This window comes from Tauraco erythrolophus, chromosome 3 (assembly GCF_009769465.1).
Source record: "Tauraco erythrolophus isolate bTauEry1 chromosome 3, bTauEry1.pri, whole genome shotgun sequence".
NCBI classification, from domain to species: domain Eukaryota; kingdom Metazoa; phylum Chordata; class Aves; order Musophagiformes; family Musophagidae; genus Tauraco; species Tauraco erythrolophus.
Genome location: NC_141467.1, coordinates 67362637 through 67384699, shown reverse-complemented (window position 1 = coordinate 67384699; position 22063 = coordinate 67362637). Strand labels below are relative to the sequence as shown.

At 37.2% G+C, this 22063-nt stretch overlaps 1 protein-coding gene across 1 annotated transcript in view; it reads right to left on the bottom strand.

Moving 5' to 3' along the window:
* C3H8orf34 (chromosome 3 C8orf34 homolog) overlaps positions 1-22063 on the bottom strand; it is a 157701-nt gene that overhangs the window by 20405 nt on the left and 115233 nt on the right. Inside the window, exons 10-11 of the mRNA XM_086609319.1 lie at positions 9259-9344; positions 1781-1854 (exon numbers count right to left, since the gene is read on the bottom strand). Coding sequence (XP_086465445.1) covers positions 1781-1854; positions 9259-9344 — 160 coding nt within the window. The remainder of the gene's footprint in view (positions 1-1780; positions 1855-9258; positions 9345-22063) is intronic.

The following is a 22063-nucleotide window of genomic DNA, read 5'->3' as shown; positions in this document are numbered from 1 at the left end:
TGAGTAACAAGCCATTTTAAAGAGATAAAGGTGCACAATCAGCTAGCTACACACTACTTAAGAAAGACCTTTAAGACACAAAACACACAAAAAAAAATCCTGTTAACTTGGAATTAAAGTTAAACTCGTTTATGGCTTCTTAGCAGCTTCTGCAAAGGAATTTTCCAAGAGCTCAGGAAACTGAAGCCAGTTGCCTTTGCCCTATGGAGAGGTTGGGTGGGCAGAGCAATAGCTGCAACAGCTCTTCTCACCTTCTTTTTGCAGCACTGGCAATAACAACAATAGCCAGTGTGGCTTTTGGGGATTCAGCCCAGGCAACCTTGCAGCCCCTGGAAGTCTACTGCTCCGGGCAACCTTACTTATACCTAGAACTAGCAGAGTATTAAATGATACATGTACGTATTGTTTGTCCATTCATAAGTGTGCACACACAGAGCGCCGATCTAAAACTACTCAGTTGAAAGCTGTACTTTTCTGTAGCAAAATTTTGCAAATAAACATAATGATCTTTTGTTTTCCCTGTATCTTTATTTTTCTGTGTAATTCAATCTTTCCCTATGCTATGTGTCTGCAGAACTGATAAATCAAAGCTGGTAGCTGCGGGTTCAAATCAATAAGAAAAACATAGATTCAGAAACTGCTGCAAATTTATTATACCTTTCTGTTCACTGGCGTGAAGCAGAAACGAGGCTTGAAAAAGAAGCTCAAAGCAATGACAGCTAAATGTTCTTGAGGCTTTTGCACTCCAAGTTCTCAAAGAGCTTTAGGAATTGTTCTGGAACTCCATGTCTGTCAACTGTTTTTATAACTCTGCTTGGAAATACTATGTGTTCAGTATTATTTAGCTTTAGTAGTGGTGCTTAATCAGCTGCCTGAAAGACTGCAGGATCAGCCTGCATTGTCTTTTTTCTTTTTGCTATAATATTGCCCTTTTTTCCTTAGCTAATAAATACTGAGTCCTTCTTTTCGCTTACTTTATCAACACTGAAGTGTGCTATAAACCAGTATTGCTATGATTGAACAGGAGTTAATGTGTCCTCTTACAGTTGTCTAAAATCTTGAAAAAAACACCCAACTATTGTCAAGTTACTTGCCTTAGATTGCATAGCAATCCCTTCTTTAACCTATATTCAAATTTCTGATGCAATACAACTAGCATCAAAATTCTGATTATATAATTTTTCAAAAATTATTTTATTGCTGGTTATATTTTCTGCAAACTGCAAAGATTTTCTTAAATTTCAAAATAAAAGAACTAGTGAAAATATTACCAAGCATAACATTGCATTCTTTAAAAAAAATGTATAAATGAGCCGTACATTTTAGACACATTTGTTTATTGGCTTCCAAACTAATGTTACCAGAAAGCTAAATTACAGCTGAGATATTACATCACATTTCATAACAAAAATTAGAGTTTTAAGTATTTTATTCTCTTAATTTTGTAAAATTCAGTGTTATCTGGTAAAACGGATTTTTGACTAACATTTGAAAACATACATAGTATAAAATGCACTTTCAATGGGAGCTATACATAGAAGTCCTACGACATTTGGCTTTGTATGAGGTTATAATAATTTATTTCAAAATATTATCCTTCCTAGAAGGAAAAAATTAAAACAGTCAGAGAACTGAAACTTCAGACGGGTTAGGTAAATTAAGTTTTCTTCTCTCTAGGATGACAGTACTGGTAAGCACAACTTTTATATTTATGCAAAATCTCATTTTTATCAAACTATTTTTAAAAATTACAGGATTATCCATGAGGGAAGATACTTACAGATCCTGCCACTTGAGAGGCACTCTGAAATTCATCAATTTCTTCCATGAGTGTTTTAACCTCGTGTGCTTGAACTGTTCCAAAGAGGTAGAAGAGAAGTAAATCACTCTAATTAAGGAAGCATTAGTCACTTTGAAAATAAAATGCCTATAAATTAACTACTGGGAAGGCAAATGTGGCTACTGTAGATGCAATGCTTTTCAGTTACACTTCAATGGATTTTAATTTATGTCCGATTTTAATGTATGTCTGATTTTAATTTATAAGCTTAATACAACATGGAACAGTGTCTCTAACACAATTAGAACGATAAGCAAGTTTGCTTCAGCTGCCAAAGTGTCTCATAAGTTATTTCTTATTTTTACTATTAAAACTAAATACTATTTGTCCTTTACACAAGTCAGTAGTGGATCTTCAGCTTTAATAAACCCAATAAAATTAAATTTAATTAATTCTGTTAAAGTAATTAGAATATAGTTAAAATCCTTGAAGTAAGAAGTTCTGGTCACTTCAGGCAATGTTTAAAAACCATGCAAGGTATTATTTTTGCCCATACTGCCACATTTGTAAAACAGCACGTCTTGGTGAGAAGTCTAGAGTGCCTCTGACACATACATAATGACTTAAAACAGAATTTATGTACCTATATCAGAGAAAGCAATTTCCGAGTAACATGCTCTGCAGTTTCACTCTTTGACTGATGGTCTGCTAGGCACTTAGATACTGTTCATAAGCAGCCTAAGAAAACAAGATGCTCTAATCTTCCCTAGGTTCTGCTGTTATTCAGACACTTAGCAGGGAGGTTCTTATGCTTCCAGAGTGCCCTGATTTGTTAAACATCTCAGACTATACTTACTATAAAGACAGAACTATACTGAAGTACTGCAATTATGGTTACCACATTCATTGCAAACACAAATGAAAGCAGAGGAAGAAGAGGTGATGATCCTGCCAAGTTGGGGTCAGAGAACTGTGCAGGAACTGGGAGATGATGCCGCATTTTTGCCATTGCCATATCTAGTTCTCAACCCTAATTCCCACATATTTGCATCCTCATTAATTTTTTACCCTGGTCATGCAGTTCCATCTGGAATAACACTGTATGTGTTTCATACATTCTTATTTCTATTGAACATCTCCAATTTCAAACCTTTCCTCTGCATCCAAATGCCTGTTTTGAACTTGCTACTATATTGGTATTTTTAAATGAAAAAAAAAAAAAAGAGATGCAGAAGCTACACATCTTAGACTTTTCAACTTTCTTCAAGAAACTTTCTAGTTTCTACTGGATAGAAATAGGAGCTGGCTAACTGCAAACAATAAAAAACAGTGACTTCTGTTTGATAGGGAATAAACTACTGATGTGAAATTTGGTTAGTAAAATTTATTTAGCAAAATAAATATTATATATCACAGCATAATCTGTAGATCTAATGACACAATAAAATGGGGAATACCACATCTACACATTATGGCATATGGTCTACCATTTTCAGTCCAATTATATTATTCCAGGTGGAGCCACAAAAAAAAACTCAAGTCTTTGCCGACACCTCAGAAATACATGGGGTTGCATACTACACTGCAAAGTAACTCACTTTACAGTTTTTCTCAGACAAATTGGGGAGTGGTTTAGAAGTTTAGAAGTACTATGCTTTTCATTTATCCAATATTAAGAGTTTAATCCCAAATAAGTTATTGTATTTTAAGCTTCCTTCTACAAGAACGTACTGACTGCAAAGATCTGATTTGCAATAATGTCTTCTTTTCCTGCTTTATATCATGGCTTTCACTCAAAGAGTAAGGGACTTTTTAGCAAAAGAGACTGAAACAAGTGAAGCAAGGTCCTATGGTACTTACAGGCAACTGGGACTAAATGAACAATTATCCTTTAGTGATAATAATTCTTAATATTCAAATTAAAAAAAAAAGAAATCAAACACCAACAAACAACACAGTAGTGGATGACCTCTACAATCCTCCCAAACTGAAAAACGGGCTGGGGTTGACAGATGCAGATTATTACTGGATCAATCCTATTGCAGTGTCTATCTTTTGAAGCCTCAGCCATTCTCCCCATCTATCTGTACAGAACAAGAGCAAGGCTTAATGGAGGACTGATCCAATAGACAAACCTGACAGGCTTGGCATCTATAGGGGAAGTCTGCTGTGTGGTCACTGAAGCTGCTTCTTCTAATCAAAATCAGGAACCTAGCTATTAAATTCTTCCCTTAGTTCTTTCCTGTGAAGTGGTCTAATGGGAAAGATAAACAGTTTAGAGAGGTATAGTTTAGGACAGTAAAAAAAACCTGCAGCGTTAAAGCCTTTTGTGTTCTCTGATCTCGAGACCTGATTCCCATCTCTCAGTTTTACTACTTAGATCAAATACAACTCTGTCCAATTCATCAGGATTATACTAGAGGGAAATCAGTTTAGCGATTAATTAGAACCAGATCCAGATTGCCAGTGGAGTCAGTATAGTGCTTGATACTGCAGATGATCTTTTTACATAAGCTATTAGATTGACTTTATTAGGTGGAATTGCTTTAGTAAGGATGATTTCTAAGGGCTGCTAGATCAGATGTGCTGCCAATTACTCCTGAACCTAGTTCATCTGAAATTCACAGGAGAGATGCTCCAGATCTAACTTAACAATTTCCCACTAACCCAGAAACAGATCATTATCTAAAGAAATCTACCCTCAACTTTGCTGTGCATCAGCACCTTGCTTGCATATCCTTGAACAAATGGTTCACATCAGCACTTCTCAATGCATAGTTTTCTTTCAGTAAGGTCATTGGTACTGATAAGCAAAAGCAGAAAATAAATTCAAATAAACCCGCTAAGTGGGTGACTAACCCTGTTAGTCACTTGTTCATGATATAATACATTCTTAAGAGGATATAACTAAAAATTCAGTGCAACATGATGCCTTGGTTACTTAGGGTTTTCTAACAATATCTTAAGGAGTCGCAGATAAATATCAGATGCACAGAAAACAAGTAATGTGCTGCATTTACAGGAAAGACTGATAGAATGGGCAGTTGCCCGAGTTCTCTGCCTGTTTCTAGTCTGTGCCTACTTGTAAAATTCAGCTGTGGTTTTTTTTTTCCAAATCAAAATGTACTACTAGCCAACGTTTTAGGAAAAAAAAAATATTTTGGAAGGCTGAACTTTTCTGAGAGCACCTCTTGACAGAAATTTGGCAGTACCTCACTGTTGACCTCAGTCCTTTAGCCCTAGGGGCTTTGTTATTTTCTGGCTATATGACTAACATGTTCATGTATATTTACGGACAAGGGACAGATGTGTTTATAACAACATGAATGTCACTGTCCCACCTACCTATCTAACTTTTACTCCCTACATTTTTATTGAAGGTCTTTTTTTAGGGAAAGCGTTAGCCATCTTGTCTGTATCCATACTGACTAGAGAGTATCCACAAGTATATAAAGTCGTCCAAGTTACAATGGCTGTAGTGCTCTTGCGCTCCATACTCTGTGATCACGAAAGATACAGCTTCATTGTTACACTGCATTCAGCACCTTCTGACACTTTCACCCTCTCTAATGTTGGTGCCTCTACCACTTAGCAACAACTTACTATTTTATTGAAGCCTGCAGTTTCAGGAGATGTCATGGCAAAAAGGGCATACTTCCACTTCAAGAACAAAGGTACAAAGGAATGAAAAAGGAAGGCAGAGATCTGTTCAAAACAAATTGTTTCAGGAACTGTAGAACTTTTTCCTACATGTCTAACTTATCCCTCTACTCTTTTCTGCTGCAATAAGCTTATGGCTGCTCATGGCTTGGATGGGCGTATGCTTCACTGGATAAAAAATTGCCTGGATGGCTGGGCCCAAAGAGTTGTGATGAACGGAGTTAAATCCAGTTGGTGGCCGGTCACGAGTGGTGTTCCCCTGGGCTCAGTATTGTTCTGAGTTCTGTTTAGTATCTTTATCAGTGATCTGGAAGAGGGGACTGAGTGCACCCTCAGTAAGTTTGCAGACAAAAACAAGTAGGGTGAGAGTGTTGATCTGCTTGAGGGTAGGAAGGCTCTACAGAGAGATCTGGACAGGCTGGATCAATGGACCGAGGCCAATTGTATGAAGTTCAACAAGGCTAAGTGCCAGGTCCGGCACTTGGGACCCCATGCAATGCTACGGGCTTGGGGAAGAGCAGCTGGAAAGCTGCCCGGCAGAAAAGGGCCTGGGGGTGTTGGTCAACACTCAGTTGAATATGAGCTGGCAGTGTGCCCAGGTGACCAAAAAGGCCAATAGCATCCTGGCTTGTGTCAGAAATAGTGTGGCCAGCAGGACTAGGGAAGCAATCATCCCCCAGTGTTTGGTGCTGGTCAGGCCACACCTCAAACATTGTGCCCAGTTTTGGGCCCCTCACTACAAGAAACACATTGCGGTGCTGGAGCATGTTCAAAGAACGGCAACGAAGCTGGTGAAGGGTCTAGAGCAGGAGCCTCATGAGGAGTGGCTGAGGGAACTGGCATTGTTTAGTCTGGAGGAAAGGAGGTTGAGTGGAGACCTTATTGCTCTCTACACTTGAAAGGAGGTTGTAGCAAGGTGGGTGTTGTTCTCTTCTCCCAAGTAACAAGCTATAGGACGAGAGGAAATGGCCTCAAGTTGTGCCAGAGGAGGTTTAGATTGGATATTAGGAAAAACTTGTTCACCAAAAAGGTTCTCAAGCATTGGAACCGGCTGCCCAAGCAAAAGGTTGAGTCACCATCCACGGAGGTATTTAAAAGACATGTAGATGTGGTGTTTAGGGACGTTGTTGAGTGGTGCACCTGGCAGTGTTAGGTTAACAGTTGGACCCAATGATCTTCAAGGTCTCTTCCAACCTAAACTATTCTATGATTCTATGCTTGCATATCCCCTTACCTACCTCAAACAAGCCACCACCACCTCCCTTTTGGGAAATTACTCTTGTAACAAAAGAATTTTGCCTTCCTTTCACTGGGCTTGAGTGCAGTCACTAGTCTGAGTGTCTCTTGCTGACAATCTTCATCAAGCTTGTAAGAACATCATATTTTAAGATTCTGAGCTCCCTATTAATTTTTTTAATAAAGTGATCAATGGCAGATTAAAAAAAAAAAAGGCATGACTGCATGAAGCCATGCATTCTCACAAAATCAGTTTGAAAAATTTATCTTTAAAGACATGGTCATGGTTTTGGGCCGATCTGGCAACTAAACTCCACACAGCCACTCTCTTACTCCTTCCCCAGTAAAGTGGAGATGAGAAAAATATAATAAAAGGACTGAGGGTCGAGACAAGCACAGAGAAGGAGCACCCTCCAACCATGGTCCCGGGCAAAACAGACTCGGTTTTCTCAAAGCAAAGCAATTTATTAACGTTACTTAAAAGGACAAAGGGAAACAAAACCAGTTACTTGAGAGGATAAAAAGAAACAAAGCCAGATCTTAAAAACAACACCTTGCCCCCCACCCCCCCCATTCCTTTTCTTCCCGGCTCTACCTCCTCCCCCAGTGGCGCATGGGGACAGGGAATGGGGGAGTGCAGGTCAGTGATTAGTACTAGCTACTAATGGTGACAAACATTATTCTTCAAATGAGGCATAAGAAATGAGCAAGAGCTCAAGTTGCCATCATACCTAATAGCACACCTAATAGCACACCTAATAGCACTAAAGAGTAGACAGTCCAATAATTAAATAAAACAGTAGTTCCAATTTGTTTTGCACTGGTTAATCAACATAGCTAACTTGTCTGCAGCTGCTGAAGACTAAACTGCAAATCAAATCCTTCAATTAATAGTCTTGGCTGGTTCTGCCTAACAATACGGGAACAGACTGAAAGATATATTTTTGCAGATTCTCTGTCCAAACCTCCATTCCCTTCTGCCTCCATTCCAGTGCCAGCTAACATAAAGTTGACCTTCAGTGTTGCAGGGCATTCTCTGGCAAGATATCCCTTAGGAAGTGCATTTTTCATTAGATTTCAGGTGTTATTCAGTTTAAAAACCTGAGCAGAAGTTGAAATGAGGCTGAGTGTCCTGATGGCAGATTAGCACAACATATTATTATGTTTGAGTAAAAAAATGTTGTTGAGAGCTATTATATATACAGAGGGACCTTGATAGACTTGAGAACTGGGCCAGTGCAAACAGCATGAGCTTCAACAAGTCAAAATGCAAGGTCCTTCACCTGGGTCGGGCCAATCCTAGGCACAAATACAAACTGGGCACAGAGTGGGTTGAGAGTAGCCCTGAAGAGAAGGATTTGGGGGTGTTTATAAATGAGAAGCTCAACATGAGCTGGCAGTGCGCTCATGCGGCCCAGAAGGCCAACCGCATCCTGGGATGTATCAAGAGAAGCGTGGTCAGTAGGTCAAGAGAGGTGATTCTCTCCCTCTACTCTGCTCTTGTGAGACCCCACCTTGAATACTGCATCCAGTTCTGGTGTCCCCACTATAAGAGAGACATAGATTTGTTGGAGCGTGTTCAGAGGAGGGCCACAAAGATGATCCAGGGGCTGGAGCACCTCTGCTATTAGGACAGGTTGCAGGAGCTGGGATTGTTCAGCCTTGAAAAGAGAAATCTTCGGGGGGACCTAATAGCTGCCTTCCAATACCTGAAGGGAACTTACAGGAAGGATGGGGAGAGACTTTTTACAAGTGTGTCCACTGATAGGACAAGGGGAAATGGGTTTAAGTTGAAGGAGAACAGATTTAGATTAGATCGTAGGAAGAAATTCTTCAGTACGAGGGTGGTAAGACTTTGGAATAAATTACCCAGAGAAGTTGTGGATGCCCCCTCTCTGGAGGTGTTCAAGGCCAGGTTGGACAGACAGAGCCTTGAGTAGCCTGGTCTAGTTGAGAGGCGTCCCTGCCCATGACAGGGAGGTTGGATTAGATGATCTCTGAGGTCCCTTCCAGCCTATGCCATTCTATGATTCTATGATTCTATATAAACTCTTTTTTATTGTATTTTAATTCTAGTCAGTGGTACTTGGAGAGATCGGAGAAACATTTCCGATACTCAGTTTAAAAACAGGGGAGAAATTCTCTAACTCTTTTTATTTTTACTGTATAATATTTGAATCCTGAATGCATTTGCAGTATTAAATTAAATATTTAAAATATCATTCTTTGGAATAGAGGCCAACTGGCAATGAACAGCCCATGTCTATTGTATTAAGCTACTTTACATCCAAAATAGTGTGCTAACATACAAATTGCCTACTAAGAATGAATCCTAGCTCAAGGTGGCTTCCAAAATATGCCTAGGAATTATTCTGGAGTGCTAATTGGCCATGCCAAAAACCTTAGGGGTTAGGGTCTCTTCTAACAGATTTGAAGTGTAAATGATTGAGTTCAAATGCCCAGGAATACTCTCTGCAAGTGTTTAATCTTCTTTTACAGACGTAACCTCTACTCTTTAATTCAAGATGTTGGTGTTTGTTTTTTTTTTTTTTTTATGAGCAGCAAATATTTATATAACTTACCATCAGAGTCTGTCACTGCTGGCTCAGATGTTTGAGATACCATGGAGACATCTTCTGGCCTTTCTGCCAAATTATCTCCTTGCAATCTAAATTGTGGAAAAATGGAACAAAAACATTTGCAATCATATGCCATAGATAAGACATAGGAGAGTGTTATCTCTGACTACATACCTCCTACTCTCAACATTGTCCTAAATAAACGGGTAGCTTTGCTGAAAAGCCAACATCCATGGTTCAATCATCTCATATCATCCCGGATTGTCTAGTAACCAAAACTAGCCTCTAAGAAACAGTCAAGTCAATCCCAGCTTATTTATATTTGTAAGACTTATTTTAACAACAGTGGGGTTTTGGTAGTATCATGTATACACGAAACGGCAAGCTTCCTTCACTACATTCAAAAATATTTCAACTGAACAAGACTGTCCTAGGTGCCCACGTCAAAGTGTTGGCAGACGGGGGCTGCAGGAGTGGCCTTGATGAGGAAAGGCCAGGGCTGCCCTGTGCCAGACACAGGCAGTTACATCTGGCTCTGAAAGACCCACAGAGGGACACAGCTGAGCCCCTCAATCAAAATGGTGGTGCCTCAGAGAAAACATGGTTGAGGAAGAGCAAACAATGCCACACAGGCAGAAAAGCAGGGAATATAAAGAGTGGGAAACAGCAGAGGGAACACCAATGTCAGAGGAGGAGGTGCTCCACGCTCCGAGGAAGGTACTCCTCTGCAGCCTGTGGCGAGGACACCAGAGTCCATACCCACTGTAGCCCGTGGAGGACCTACTCCAGAGTGGGTGGATATGTCCTGGAGGAACTGTGGCCCATGGACAACCCATGACGGAGCAGATTTTTTTTCCTGAAGGACTGCAGCCTGTGGGAAGAGCCCACGCCAGAGCAGGTGAAAAGTATGAGGAGGAAGGAGGGGTAGAAAGGAGCTGTTATGGACTGATCACAACCCCCCATCCCCTCTGCACTGCTCAGAGAGTGGGGATGGGAGTCTGGAGTGAAAGAGTGAAGTTGGGCCTGGGAGAAGGCGGAGAAAAGGTATGGGTTTAATGTTTGTCTTTTTATTTCTCGTTATCTAAATCTATTTTAATTGGCAGTAAATTGAATGAGTTTTCCCCAAGTCAAGTCCGTTTTGCCCACAACAGCAACAGCTAAGCAATTTCCCTGTCTTTATCTCAACCCACAGCTTTTCCATCCTATTTTCTCCCCTCATCCTGCTGAGGGCAGGGAGTGAGCGGGCGGCTGGGTGGGGGGCTGGTCCTTAGCCAAGCTTAACCCACATGCAAGAATATTTCCTCCTCCTTTGTTACTCTTTAAAAGAAAAACACAGTTAATTATGGCAGGCTTTGTCTTCAGACGTTCCCCCTGCATCAGCTGACTGCAATGCCTTGACAGTAATTTTCAAAAATAGTCCTTGTATCTGTTCTCTTAAATGAACATCCCAAGAGTCCTACTATTCTTCTTCAGGCTCTTATGAATCCTGAGTATAAATTCAGCTCTGAAGAAATGGTTTGTAGCTCTTAACACAATATAAATACCATTTACATAAAAGTCATCTCACCTTGAATTTATCAGACATGAAAACAATAAGAAAAATGCAATTCAATTTTGCAAAGCCCAGGAATCATAAAAATGCAATGAAGTAAAACCTTCGGGAAAGAAATAACTTACCTCTTTAAAAAAGTTCCTTTCACTCTGTATTCTCATTCTCTGTAGCTGCTTTACACTAAACTTGGAATTAACCTTTGAAACCAAGCAGAACCCCCATACCTACCTTCTCTGAATTTCACATTTTTTTTACTCTCACAGTTATCTAATATATTTGGATCCTAAGTCATCTATTTGTTTGTACCTTCTCAAAACTGTTCCACCTTCCAGTTACTTTACCTCCTTTTATTGTCCCTGGGATGGTTTATTTATAATGGAAAGCTCAATGTAAATTCGTAATGACTTACCTGAGGAGGCAGTTCCACAGAGCACAAAACTCCTCAAGACAATAAAAGTGCAAAACTTAGAAGCTGTAAACCTAATATTGAAAATTACTTCTATGAATTCTTTGTAGTTCTATACCTGGTTTGTAATGCTCTAGTTATCAATTCTTTAAAAGCCATTTGTCAAACTGGCTCTTCTAAAGATGACAGTCAAATGGAAGCAAATAACTTTGTACTATTACCGTAAAGATATGCAAACAGGGAGAAAACAAATTGCAAATGAAATAATGCAAAGAAGGAAGATTTCAAGAATCACATAATTTTCCCTTGCATTAGAATTGACCTGTCCTCTTTCATGACATACATACACGTGTTTACTGCAAGCACATATTCACGCTTACAAGAATATGCATGGGATCGCAGGAACCAGAAGCGACGTACTCTTCTCTGCAACCATGTTGATAGTTTATTTGTATTTAATTAATAGAAAAATTACTCCAACCTGCTCTGCTTATACTGCAGTCTTAAAAAAATTATCTCTAGAAGTAGGAACTGCTTCTTTTATCCCATCAGAATTTTTGAGATTTTATGGTATCTTCTCATTTTGAGTTTTCATAAATCCAAACCAGACATGAACAACTGGAATTCTTCTCATTTTATTCTAGAAATTACGTATATTTAAGTGGCCCATTGCCTCATGAAAAACATGCAAAAAAAAAATCTTTTCAATGTTATTGAGTCAGAAAAGCTATTTCATATGATTTCCCTTTGTAAGAAGAAACGGCTGGGTGAACTGGGTGGGTGGATGCGTGGGCGGATGGGTGAATAAGATGTTTGACATATCTGGACCTAATTTTCACATCCAATTTTCAACTTATTTATGTATTTCTTACATGTAGATTTCTTTCGGAATTGATTCTCACTTGACTCAAGCAACAAAAAAAGTCACAAACACTATTGCTTACCAAAAAATTTCTGTTGCTTCTGGACTCTTCTAATTTCTTCTTCAATACTAATACTGTTCATAAGACACCTCCACAGTAAAATGAAAACCCTTAAAAATTCTTAAGCAATAGATTAGAAAGCAGTATATGTATAGAAGAGCTTTTGAATGCTTCAGAAGCTCATTATACAATCAAAGATGCATTTTCCAATCTGTCCTTGTTTATGCTACTTTCTTCCCTGGTTCATTCTTGCTGAACATCTTCCAAGAAAAGTGTGTTGCACCATACTTCAAGCATCATAGCCTAAGCTATGAGATCCACTTATCTGGTCCCCCGGTCCCCCGGTAATGTAAAAGCAACTATTGTTCTTGCAGACCAGTTGTACACAAAGTATAAACTCCAAAGTAGACTTGATTCTTCATTGACAGATACAAAATAGAAATTCCTTTAGTAAAAAAGGTAAAATGATGTCCAAAATATTGTGTTCAAACTTTTCATCCTCTGCTTTGGAAAAGACAATTACAAAAAGAGCAATGAATATGACAGTCACATACTTGTTCGTAAAGCAATCTAGAAAGACTCAAGGTTTTCCAAACTGGTGGCTTAGAAAACCTTGACTGTTATTTTCAACGTTTACTCTTCAAAAAAAACCACCGAAAGACAAGTTACCTAAAAATTACTATGTTACTAACACTTTATGAACTATTTCAGTTATTAACCAAAACATTGTTTCAGCTATTAATTATTTTAATGGGACTCTAAACTTGATACCTGATAATCAACATTTTTTTCTATATACATTCTCTTTGTAGTGTGATCTTTTCTTAGAGGTCATTGTTTCAGATATGTTCAATCAGCTGCATGTTGGAGCTTCAGGAGCTACAAAGGCAAACAGCCTCCAGGTAAACATTTCAATTTCCTTTGACCCAAATATGCATTCTGTAGGACTTGTACAAAGAAAATTGCGAAGGACTTCAAGACCAAAGACATTCTGAATAAGTTCCACAGGAAGGTTGCAGCAATATCATACCAGGTCTGTCACTACAAACAAGCTTGTGGGTGTGTGAAACACAGTCGTGCTGCCAGTATGATTTAGAAAATATGATACTATAAGAGTATGCAAAAAGAGGACAAAATTATTTCATCTGTACTCCTTGAATGAGTCACAGCATAGTGAAATCCTATATTGCCTCATCAGAGGAAGGAAATATCAAATAGGAAAAATAGAGTCAAGACTGAAATTATAGATTTATTTTTTAATCCACTGTTTTGAAAAGGTCTTTTCACACTCCTGAACAATCTATAAGCACACACACACAGAGTATTGTCTAAGAAATGGCAGTAACTAAAGTCAGCAAAAAGAAAACATGTTGATTCCTGTAGGATTCAGATTAGGAAAACATTTCCTCTTTACTCGATATCTGAAAAAGTAACGTTTTCCGCAAATGTTTAAGATTCATCACTTTATCAAAGATTTTATATTATTTCCGTATAAGTTGCCTTTATATACTATGTTAATTTTTCTATTAGTGATGGTGCCATATTTGGAAGTAGGAGCAACCTACCTAAAAATACCCAACCTTATTTTGGTTTTTTTTGGTCTAAAAGTTTAGCCATCTTAAATTTTCACTAGAAAATTTAGAAAAATTAAAAATAATAGAAATAATAGAAAAATTAAAAATTACTTCAGCATCTAAAAAAGGTGAAGCAAAACAAATGTTACACTTTTGATTCAGTTACACGTTTATCTAAAAAGATTACTCTCTGGTTTAAAATCATGCCCATGTTAAGTGCATTGCTGAACTCGAGCATTTAGGATGTTTTTCTTTCTTAAAATATAGATTGTTGGTGAGAACAGGGCATGTCATCAAGTCGAGGATATTCCAATTTAGTATTTCACTAGAAGTCACCTATTTTACCAGATGAAAAAATACTAAGATGAAACTATTATTTGAAGTCCAGTTGCTAAACTGAAAGGAAAATGAGGTTAGATCTGTGATTTATGTTTCTTAACCTCTCACCGATAAGACTGTCTGAAATAACTTACATAAAATCCCATTCTGACTACCATGACAACCTCTTTTTGAACATTTTTAACTAACATTTCTCTTGCAATTCTGAGTTTCCAACACCTCAGAACACATCATTCTGTGACATAACAGATACCAACAGTCTTAATGAAACCCATGTAAATCCCTCTGATTACAGAGGTGGAAAACAACTCACTGACTCAATGATTTCATCCTGCGGCCAGTGCAAGAAGCAATACCCTAGAGAAGTATCAGATACTAGTTCCTACCCTAGTTCCATTTGTTGTAAAAAAAAAAGTGAAATAAAGCAGACTAATGGCCATAAATGTTTCAACTTATTTCCGTTTTCAAGATGACAGATTGTTCCAGAAGAATTTTAAAGGCATTAAATATGCAGCAAGTAAGTATCTGTAACACGGATTTAGTGACAGAGACATTGTACACCATGCAGGTGGGCTGAGGAGTCAGCGCAGACCTGCACCTCCTGCTGGGTAGATGAGCTCTGTTGAGTGGCTGCTTGGTGGAGGCTATCTGGAAGAGACTGATCAAGTGCTACAAAGTCTCAAGCTTCTCTTGTGCCTGACCTTTCAGAAAGACCTATTCTAGCACTCAAAGAAAGAGAAGCTTTTCTGATGGCACAACTTAATGAGGAAATGCCTCATGGACTAACTTTATTTCCCTTCATAGCAACATCCTCATCCTCCCAGTCTGTTTTGAAAGCCACAATAACATCTCTGTGACCATGAAATCATCACGATCAGGAGAAAACACTGAGTGCATCCTGATCCTTGTTCTAGCATTACTCAACAGCTGGAAATAGATTGGCACAGTATGAGCCATCATTCTGCAAGATCAGCTTTGTTTTGAGCTTGAACAGTCATCCAGCATATTGTTTATTTCTAGATTGCACTGTCTGTTTGAATCAGATTAGAGTCAGATTCTTGCATGTATTTGCACAAGCAAGTTAGTACTAAAGAAGGAATGAATATGTAGTATGAATGAATACATGCTGTAAGGTTTTTTTAAAGTCAACAATGAGATAGCAGCAACATATTCCCTGTTAGATGACTTTGAAAAGCTGAGAGCATTTCCTTCTCTGTTTCTGAAATTTACTGGTAAGTCCTTTGGATACTAAAACACATGCTACTTAATTATGTCAAAAATATTACAGTTGGAGCTATCTACATAATTGTATCTAATGACAGCTATATCAAAGTAGACACAAGGAAGGTCTGCTCTCTGCAACATGAAAATCTTTGAAGTGACATTTACTACCACAGTTCTCTAGGACATATTTCTTAGTGATCTTTTCTTCTAATCAAACCAATATTACTTACGAAGACTGTGTGGTGAAACTTGTCACTACTATCTGAAAGGTAGTCCTTCCCAAGACTTCACATATTTGACAAGAAACTAAATGTTGACAGTATCCAAAGTCCAGCTGAGTTTATTGCTTTTCTTTATTGTAATTAGTTACATGGCATGTCATTATACTTCTCCATTCTTTTTATGTAACAGAACTAGTGGTCCTGTTTTCAAATCTCTCTGACACCCATCAATACCCAATTTACATGAGCTATTAAGAGGGCAGCTTCTTGACATTATGGTAGTTGCTGCTTTAGAAAGATGTTAGATTGATGATCTCACTTAGAAGCTCAAAAGAAAGAGACAAGATGTCCTACAAAACAATTCCTTATATGAATCCAAAATCCATCTATCAGCATCCTAAAATGACTAATTATAATAAGTACCTAATAAAGTGTGGGTATAGTGGGGATGGAAGGAGATAGTAGGTGATTTCTCCACTTATATCACCCCTAAAACAATGCAGTAGCCCTCGTACAGCTACAGAGTTTCTAGACAACAGGACACTGGAATTAAACTATATCTTGGGAAAAAAGTAATAGGGAACAGTCGAGGAAGCTGAATTAAATTACTTTTTTTTCTCCATGATTTAAAATTGTCATATATTTTCAGATTCGAAATTTGTTGAAAAATTTACATTTCATTCAAATGGATTTTTAAGAGGCAAAACAAAGTCCTATTTTGAAGGCAACTATGGATATGTCTGTACTTGACTGTGTACATAACTGCAAGTACAGATGCAGAAGAAATTCCTACCTAAGAACTCCTCCAGTGCACTAAGTGTAGACATACACTATGATTGTCCCCTGTTGTCAACACTGTTGTCCTATGACATTCTTAAAATTAGCAATAAATGAAACTAAAGTAAACTCCATGTTATAGCAGAAGACTACAATAATAAAAAAAAAGTTCAATGGTGAACACCATTCTAGGAATATTAATGGATTAGAAGAAAAAAATATTACTTCCAAGGACTACATCAGAATAAAAGTTCAATGGTGAACACCATTCTAGCAATATTAATGGATAAGAAGAAAAAAGTATTACTTCCAAGGACTACATCAGAATCATAAAAATAATTAAAAACTCTTAACCACAAGCACAGGTACTTTCTAACATCAGGGTGTAATAAGAGGGAATAAAGTATCCTGAAAAGAAAGAAATTGAAATGTTTCTGATACCTGATTTTGAGATATATGCTCTTTAGTATTTGTTCTTTGTGAGACTATGCATTCAAAGTATGTCCATTGTGAATTTCCTTGTGCTAGTGTAGAGTAGAGGTTGTGCTTTAGGAAATGTTTGAGTCAAATCAGACAGTATACAGGAGGGGAGATTGACCTTCAGAAGAGGCTGATTATTCACTCAGAGACAGAGGAATTTGGACTACATTTACATTACTATTATTCTGATATAATCTTGCAGAAATATGACACTTAAATAACCAAATTCCCATTCTATTTCTTCCAAAATGAACCAAAAAAACCCTAACAGAAGAACGCTTTTAATTTTTAGACAAACCTTCCTTTAATACCCAAATAAACAACTATGGGCAAGAGTTATATGATTACTGTGCACATTGCTGGACTTCAAATTCTGGTACGTGACTATGGGACTTCTTTACCTGTTATTTCAAGACAAGACAAATGCTTCTGCTGGCTTTTTAGTAATAAAGAAAAATTCCTCCAGGGGCTCCAAGACAGTAAAGGGCACTCCCCGAGGAGGAAGTGGGAAATTACATGTCTGAGAATTGCAGCTCCAGCCATTCTCTCTGCTCTGCCCTATGTCAGCGAAATTTTGTTGAATCTGGATAATTTCTGTAAAATGTTTTGGTTTCTGTGAATCATTATTTCCTAAAGAACACACATTTCATTGGAAAATTCCTGATCTGCTTTGCTGAAGACTCAGTTGACTTCTTTTAGATAAACATAGTGAGAAGTAGGGGAAAGTTCAGCAAAGAATCCTTAAATCTTTCAGCAAAAAGCTGTTTTAATCTTCACCCAAGATCAGTGTACATTTTTAAGGCTACAACCGCAAAGAAAAGTTCTCAACTCTGAAAAACAGAGTTAGTGTCATGTTTGTATTAGAATGTTCATTAAGGAGATTTTGCCTTATTGAAGTACTGATTTTGCTTAAATTATTTCAAAGTAGGTTAATGGAGCTCTTGAAAAAATCGTAACAATACTTAGGTGATGTACAGTCAGTTTCTTTATGAAGTGGTTAGTAATTTGCATCTAATCTATCTATCTATAAAAGCTGCAATATATACATTTTTAAGATTAATTAATATCATGAACTTCTTGACAAAAGAAACTTATTAAAAGTATAACATCATGATGTTTCTTTGGCCACCAAAATGAATTTCAGTCAGAGATAAGGAGAAGGATAAATTTGATTTATTGGACTTCCTTTTTTTTTTTTCTCCTTTCAAACCATCTGCTTCCTTTCTGTAATATAAAACATTACATCTACATCTAACTTCTCTCTCTGATATCACTGTAATACTGAATTATAATTTCTCTAGAACAAATACATAGCTCCAGCAGAGTTATAGCAACAGAAATCAGACAACAAAAGTCCCCAAAGCCCCCACATGCTTTTAGGTTACATTGAATGTTTTCTTGCAGCTTTCCCTAGCAACCTCAACACCACACCAGTAGCAGTACACCAAGCTTTATAATAATTTGTCCTGACTTGCCTGTAATACGGTGAGTTTATTTCATTGTTTGCTCTCAAATGTACTGATCCAAATTCTGATCTCATGTACCTCGACTTACTGTCTCCACAAGTTCCGCACTCCTTTATACTGGTGTAAAATCCAAAGCTTCTCCAGCACCTAAATATAAAGCCAGGAATTTCTGACCTATTCAATTTGTTCTACTAATGTCTTTTACAAAAATAAAAATGTTAAAACTGTGCCAGCAAAATTCTTAGTGTATTCACAGGTACAGAGACAAAAAGGTGTCAGCTTTCCAGTGTAAACTGTGCCGGTTAATATAATGGTAAAATTATATTAAATAATTGTTGAACTATATACAGGCAAAAGTACTCTTTCGTTGTTAAAACTCTTCATCTCCTTTAGCTACATACTCTAGCCTCCTAATGAAGATGAGATTTAAAAAAAAAGTTCACATAAATTTCACATCAATAAACTACAGAAGAAAAATGTCTTAGATCTATGGGGGCAAACAACAGAGGATTGTGAATTCAGTGAGTAATGAGAGTGGCTGGCACCTCTCAAGTCTGAAGTAATAATGGGAAAGCTCTGCAGCATGTCATCTTGTTTTATTAAAAAATCAGTGTCATAGCTTCTGTTTTCACCTTAGACTAAAATACAGGAAGCATCTGCATTGAAGAGAAATGAAGCATGAGGACTATTGGATTATCCTACAGAACATTATCCAGGAAGGCAGACGTTTCCAAGATTAAACTATAAGGCTGCATGAATAAATACAGATATTTAACAAAGTTTCTGAATAAAATGTAGGAATATAAACTTAGTGACGTATTCAGAATGCTCCCCAACAGAGATTTATAATTCCTTTAAATCCATTTTAAAGAAGTGGTGCAAAACTCTGAGGCAGGAGTATATTGTTACGACCATCAATTCTGTTTATGCCAGATATACAGCATTTGTATTCTTTGAGTTTCACTGTCATCTAAGGTACGGTTAATCTAAAATAACATTGTTTTCACTGACACTATTTGGATCACAGTCTGTTTCTTACTTTTGCACTCACTTTCTTAAAGACACTATTTCTCAGTGCTTGCACACTCAAACACAGCAAATGATTTGAAAAGTCACAAAAAACAAAGTTAAAAATGGATTTTTGATTGAAGTCCTTTCTCTTTCTGCAAATTAGAAGCGTTATTTTCTGGTCATTCTTGAAGATTTCTGTGGAAAGTTTCCATGTCACCAATACGTAATTCAGAGTCATAATGTTTTCAGCTGGTAAAACCAGAATATCCACTTGCAGCTTACACATTGACACAGCCTGCAAAATAATCTTTTCTATGTGCTCTTTGCCTTTTCAAAACGTCTGAATGCAGCTCTTTGTGCATTTAAATAAGTACATTCTGTAGCTATTTCTGAGGAGAACCAAAAGTGGAAATATGTTTCCCAGAGTTAGGAATCCATAAAGGAACTGAATTATCTAATCCTTTTACAAGATGGGGAATTAAGCCATTCTTATGGCAATCTTTTATCTGCTACTGGCTTCAAACCATTATCTCACAGAAGAAAAATTACAGTCTTTGTCAGTCTTTTCAGACTTAACACTCTTTCTTCGCCTGTGAACCATTTTTCCTAGGACTTGTGAAAGAGTTTTGTGTGCGTGTGTGTGCATGTGTGTCTTTAAGAGCTATATTAAACTGTTATCCGGAGCCTCAAATTATGACCAAGCTCATGATCTCCTGGCTTCCTCCCTGTATCGTTCACATCTAGAAGCAACTGTTATTGCTGATATACATCACAGTGTAGCACCAAATAGAAATAATCTATAAACATTGCAATAAAGAATTAGCTTGCAAAGCACACATCAAAGAGAACAAGGGAAAAGAAGGGGGAAAGGCTTGGGAAAGCACTTGTCTTTTTAAATTGTTGAGGAGTTAAACGTGTTTTGTAGGTGAAGAGAGAAAGAGATGTCTTGACAAGATCTACAAACGAAGGACAAACTGAAATGAGTGTTACCCTCTATTAGACTGAGAGACATTAATTTTCAGGACTAGACAAAGTAGTATTAATTTCACTTTCAAATATGCTCCTACTGCTTTCATTATTACAAATCCAGACTGGTACATTCAAAAGAACTGAAAAATTCTCTAAGTCTACTCTTAGAACTTCTCAGCAGCATATTTAAATGTTTAAAAGTGTACCTACCTTGTCATACCAGTTCTTTTTACAACAGCCTGAGATAAAAAAAATATAGCTACTGTTGGACAATAGTTCTTAGAAAACATGTTCTGCTGATGCATCATTAATTCACAGCATCTTATACTCTATTCTTCCTTCATAACCAAAACCAGATACTAATTCCCTGTTGGTAAAGTTGCAGTAGGGCTATCTCCAGATGAACTTGGCGTACTAATTGCCACATTTCCAAAACCAGTCCTATCATGAGAACAATAGGTTAGTATGTACGTGTAAGATGCAAATCACATGCAAATTTTATGTACTTAGCTTACATGTTTCAAGTGTAAGTCTATTTTTACTAACATGCAAATACTGATCTTTCTTTAAACACAGAGTTCTATTTCTCTTATGCAGTTGTGTCAAAAACAAGTCTACCCCACACGTGCAACCTTTAATGCAATAAGATAGCTGTTAAATCAAACTCAGAGGAAAATGCCTCATCTCTGAAAATACTGCATAATGCAGGAACACAGACACACACTCCTTTTAAAGAGAGTTTCATCTGAAAATACTGCTTTTCTTCACAGCTTACCTAATTTTTGATAACAGATGATGTTTTTATTGACACAGGATTTTGTGGAACTTCTGACAGGTCTGAAATTATTGCTTGGTGGATTTATCCATTGGGAAATTCTGGTAGAAAAGAGGGGTGAAAGAAATCTGATTCTCTTGGGATTTCTGTCTGAGCACTTGATATGTCTCCTGTATTATATCGTTTCCTTCCCAAGACATGGTTAAGATTTTTAAAATAGAGAGACCTTGGTCACTCTTTTAAAACACACGTTCATTGGAAGTTTGCCATAAAACTAATTAAGGTCTGGGATTAAAAATGACAATATCATGTGCATTTTAGAGGTCAAACTTAGATCTATGCACTCAAAAAATCATTTGAAATCACACAGATGTTCTCTATTTTGCATATAGTAAAGTGTTCAAAAGAAACACTAGTCAGTGAAAGAAAAGATGAGCCAGTGTGTTACTCTGACAACTTAGCAAATCAATCTGCTAGCTCTTAAAAATGTTTTCTGTCTCTGATAACCACCAGGACCAGTAAAAACATTTTCTGAATTATTTTTTTCTTCAGTATTTTCCTATTTTATTGAAAGAATGAGATACAGAAGAGGTACACCACTCCAGAAAAGGAAAGATGAAGTGATTTATTTTAGCTGTATTTAACACTTAAAAAAATCAAGAGAAGACAATGAAGACACTATTGTGGTTATTTATGCATCAAAGCTGGGCAAATCGATCATGGCCCAGATTCAATTCAGCCAAAAAGCTAAATGAAAATTTTTTTACCTTTTTTTTTTGCCACAACTTTTTCTTTTCTTGTAATTACTTTCATTTTTCAGTCTTTAAGAAGTTCTGACTTGCAAAAGGGAAAATAAGGGTTTTTTCCACAATTTTTCCAAATGAAAGGAGATTTTTAAAAGTTATAAAGCACTGCTATACAGAGCTTCATTTGCTTGTTTGCCATTCTTAAAAGGAAAAAGATGCAAATAAAACACTTTGTTTAGGACAAAATCTGTAAAGCTAGCATAAACAAACATGAGGAATATTAAGCTCTTTGAAACATGAGATTCAATAAAACTGAGGTTATAAAAAAAAAAAAGAAAAAAATAG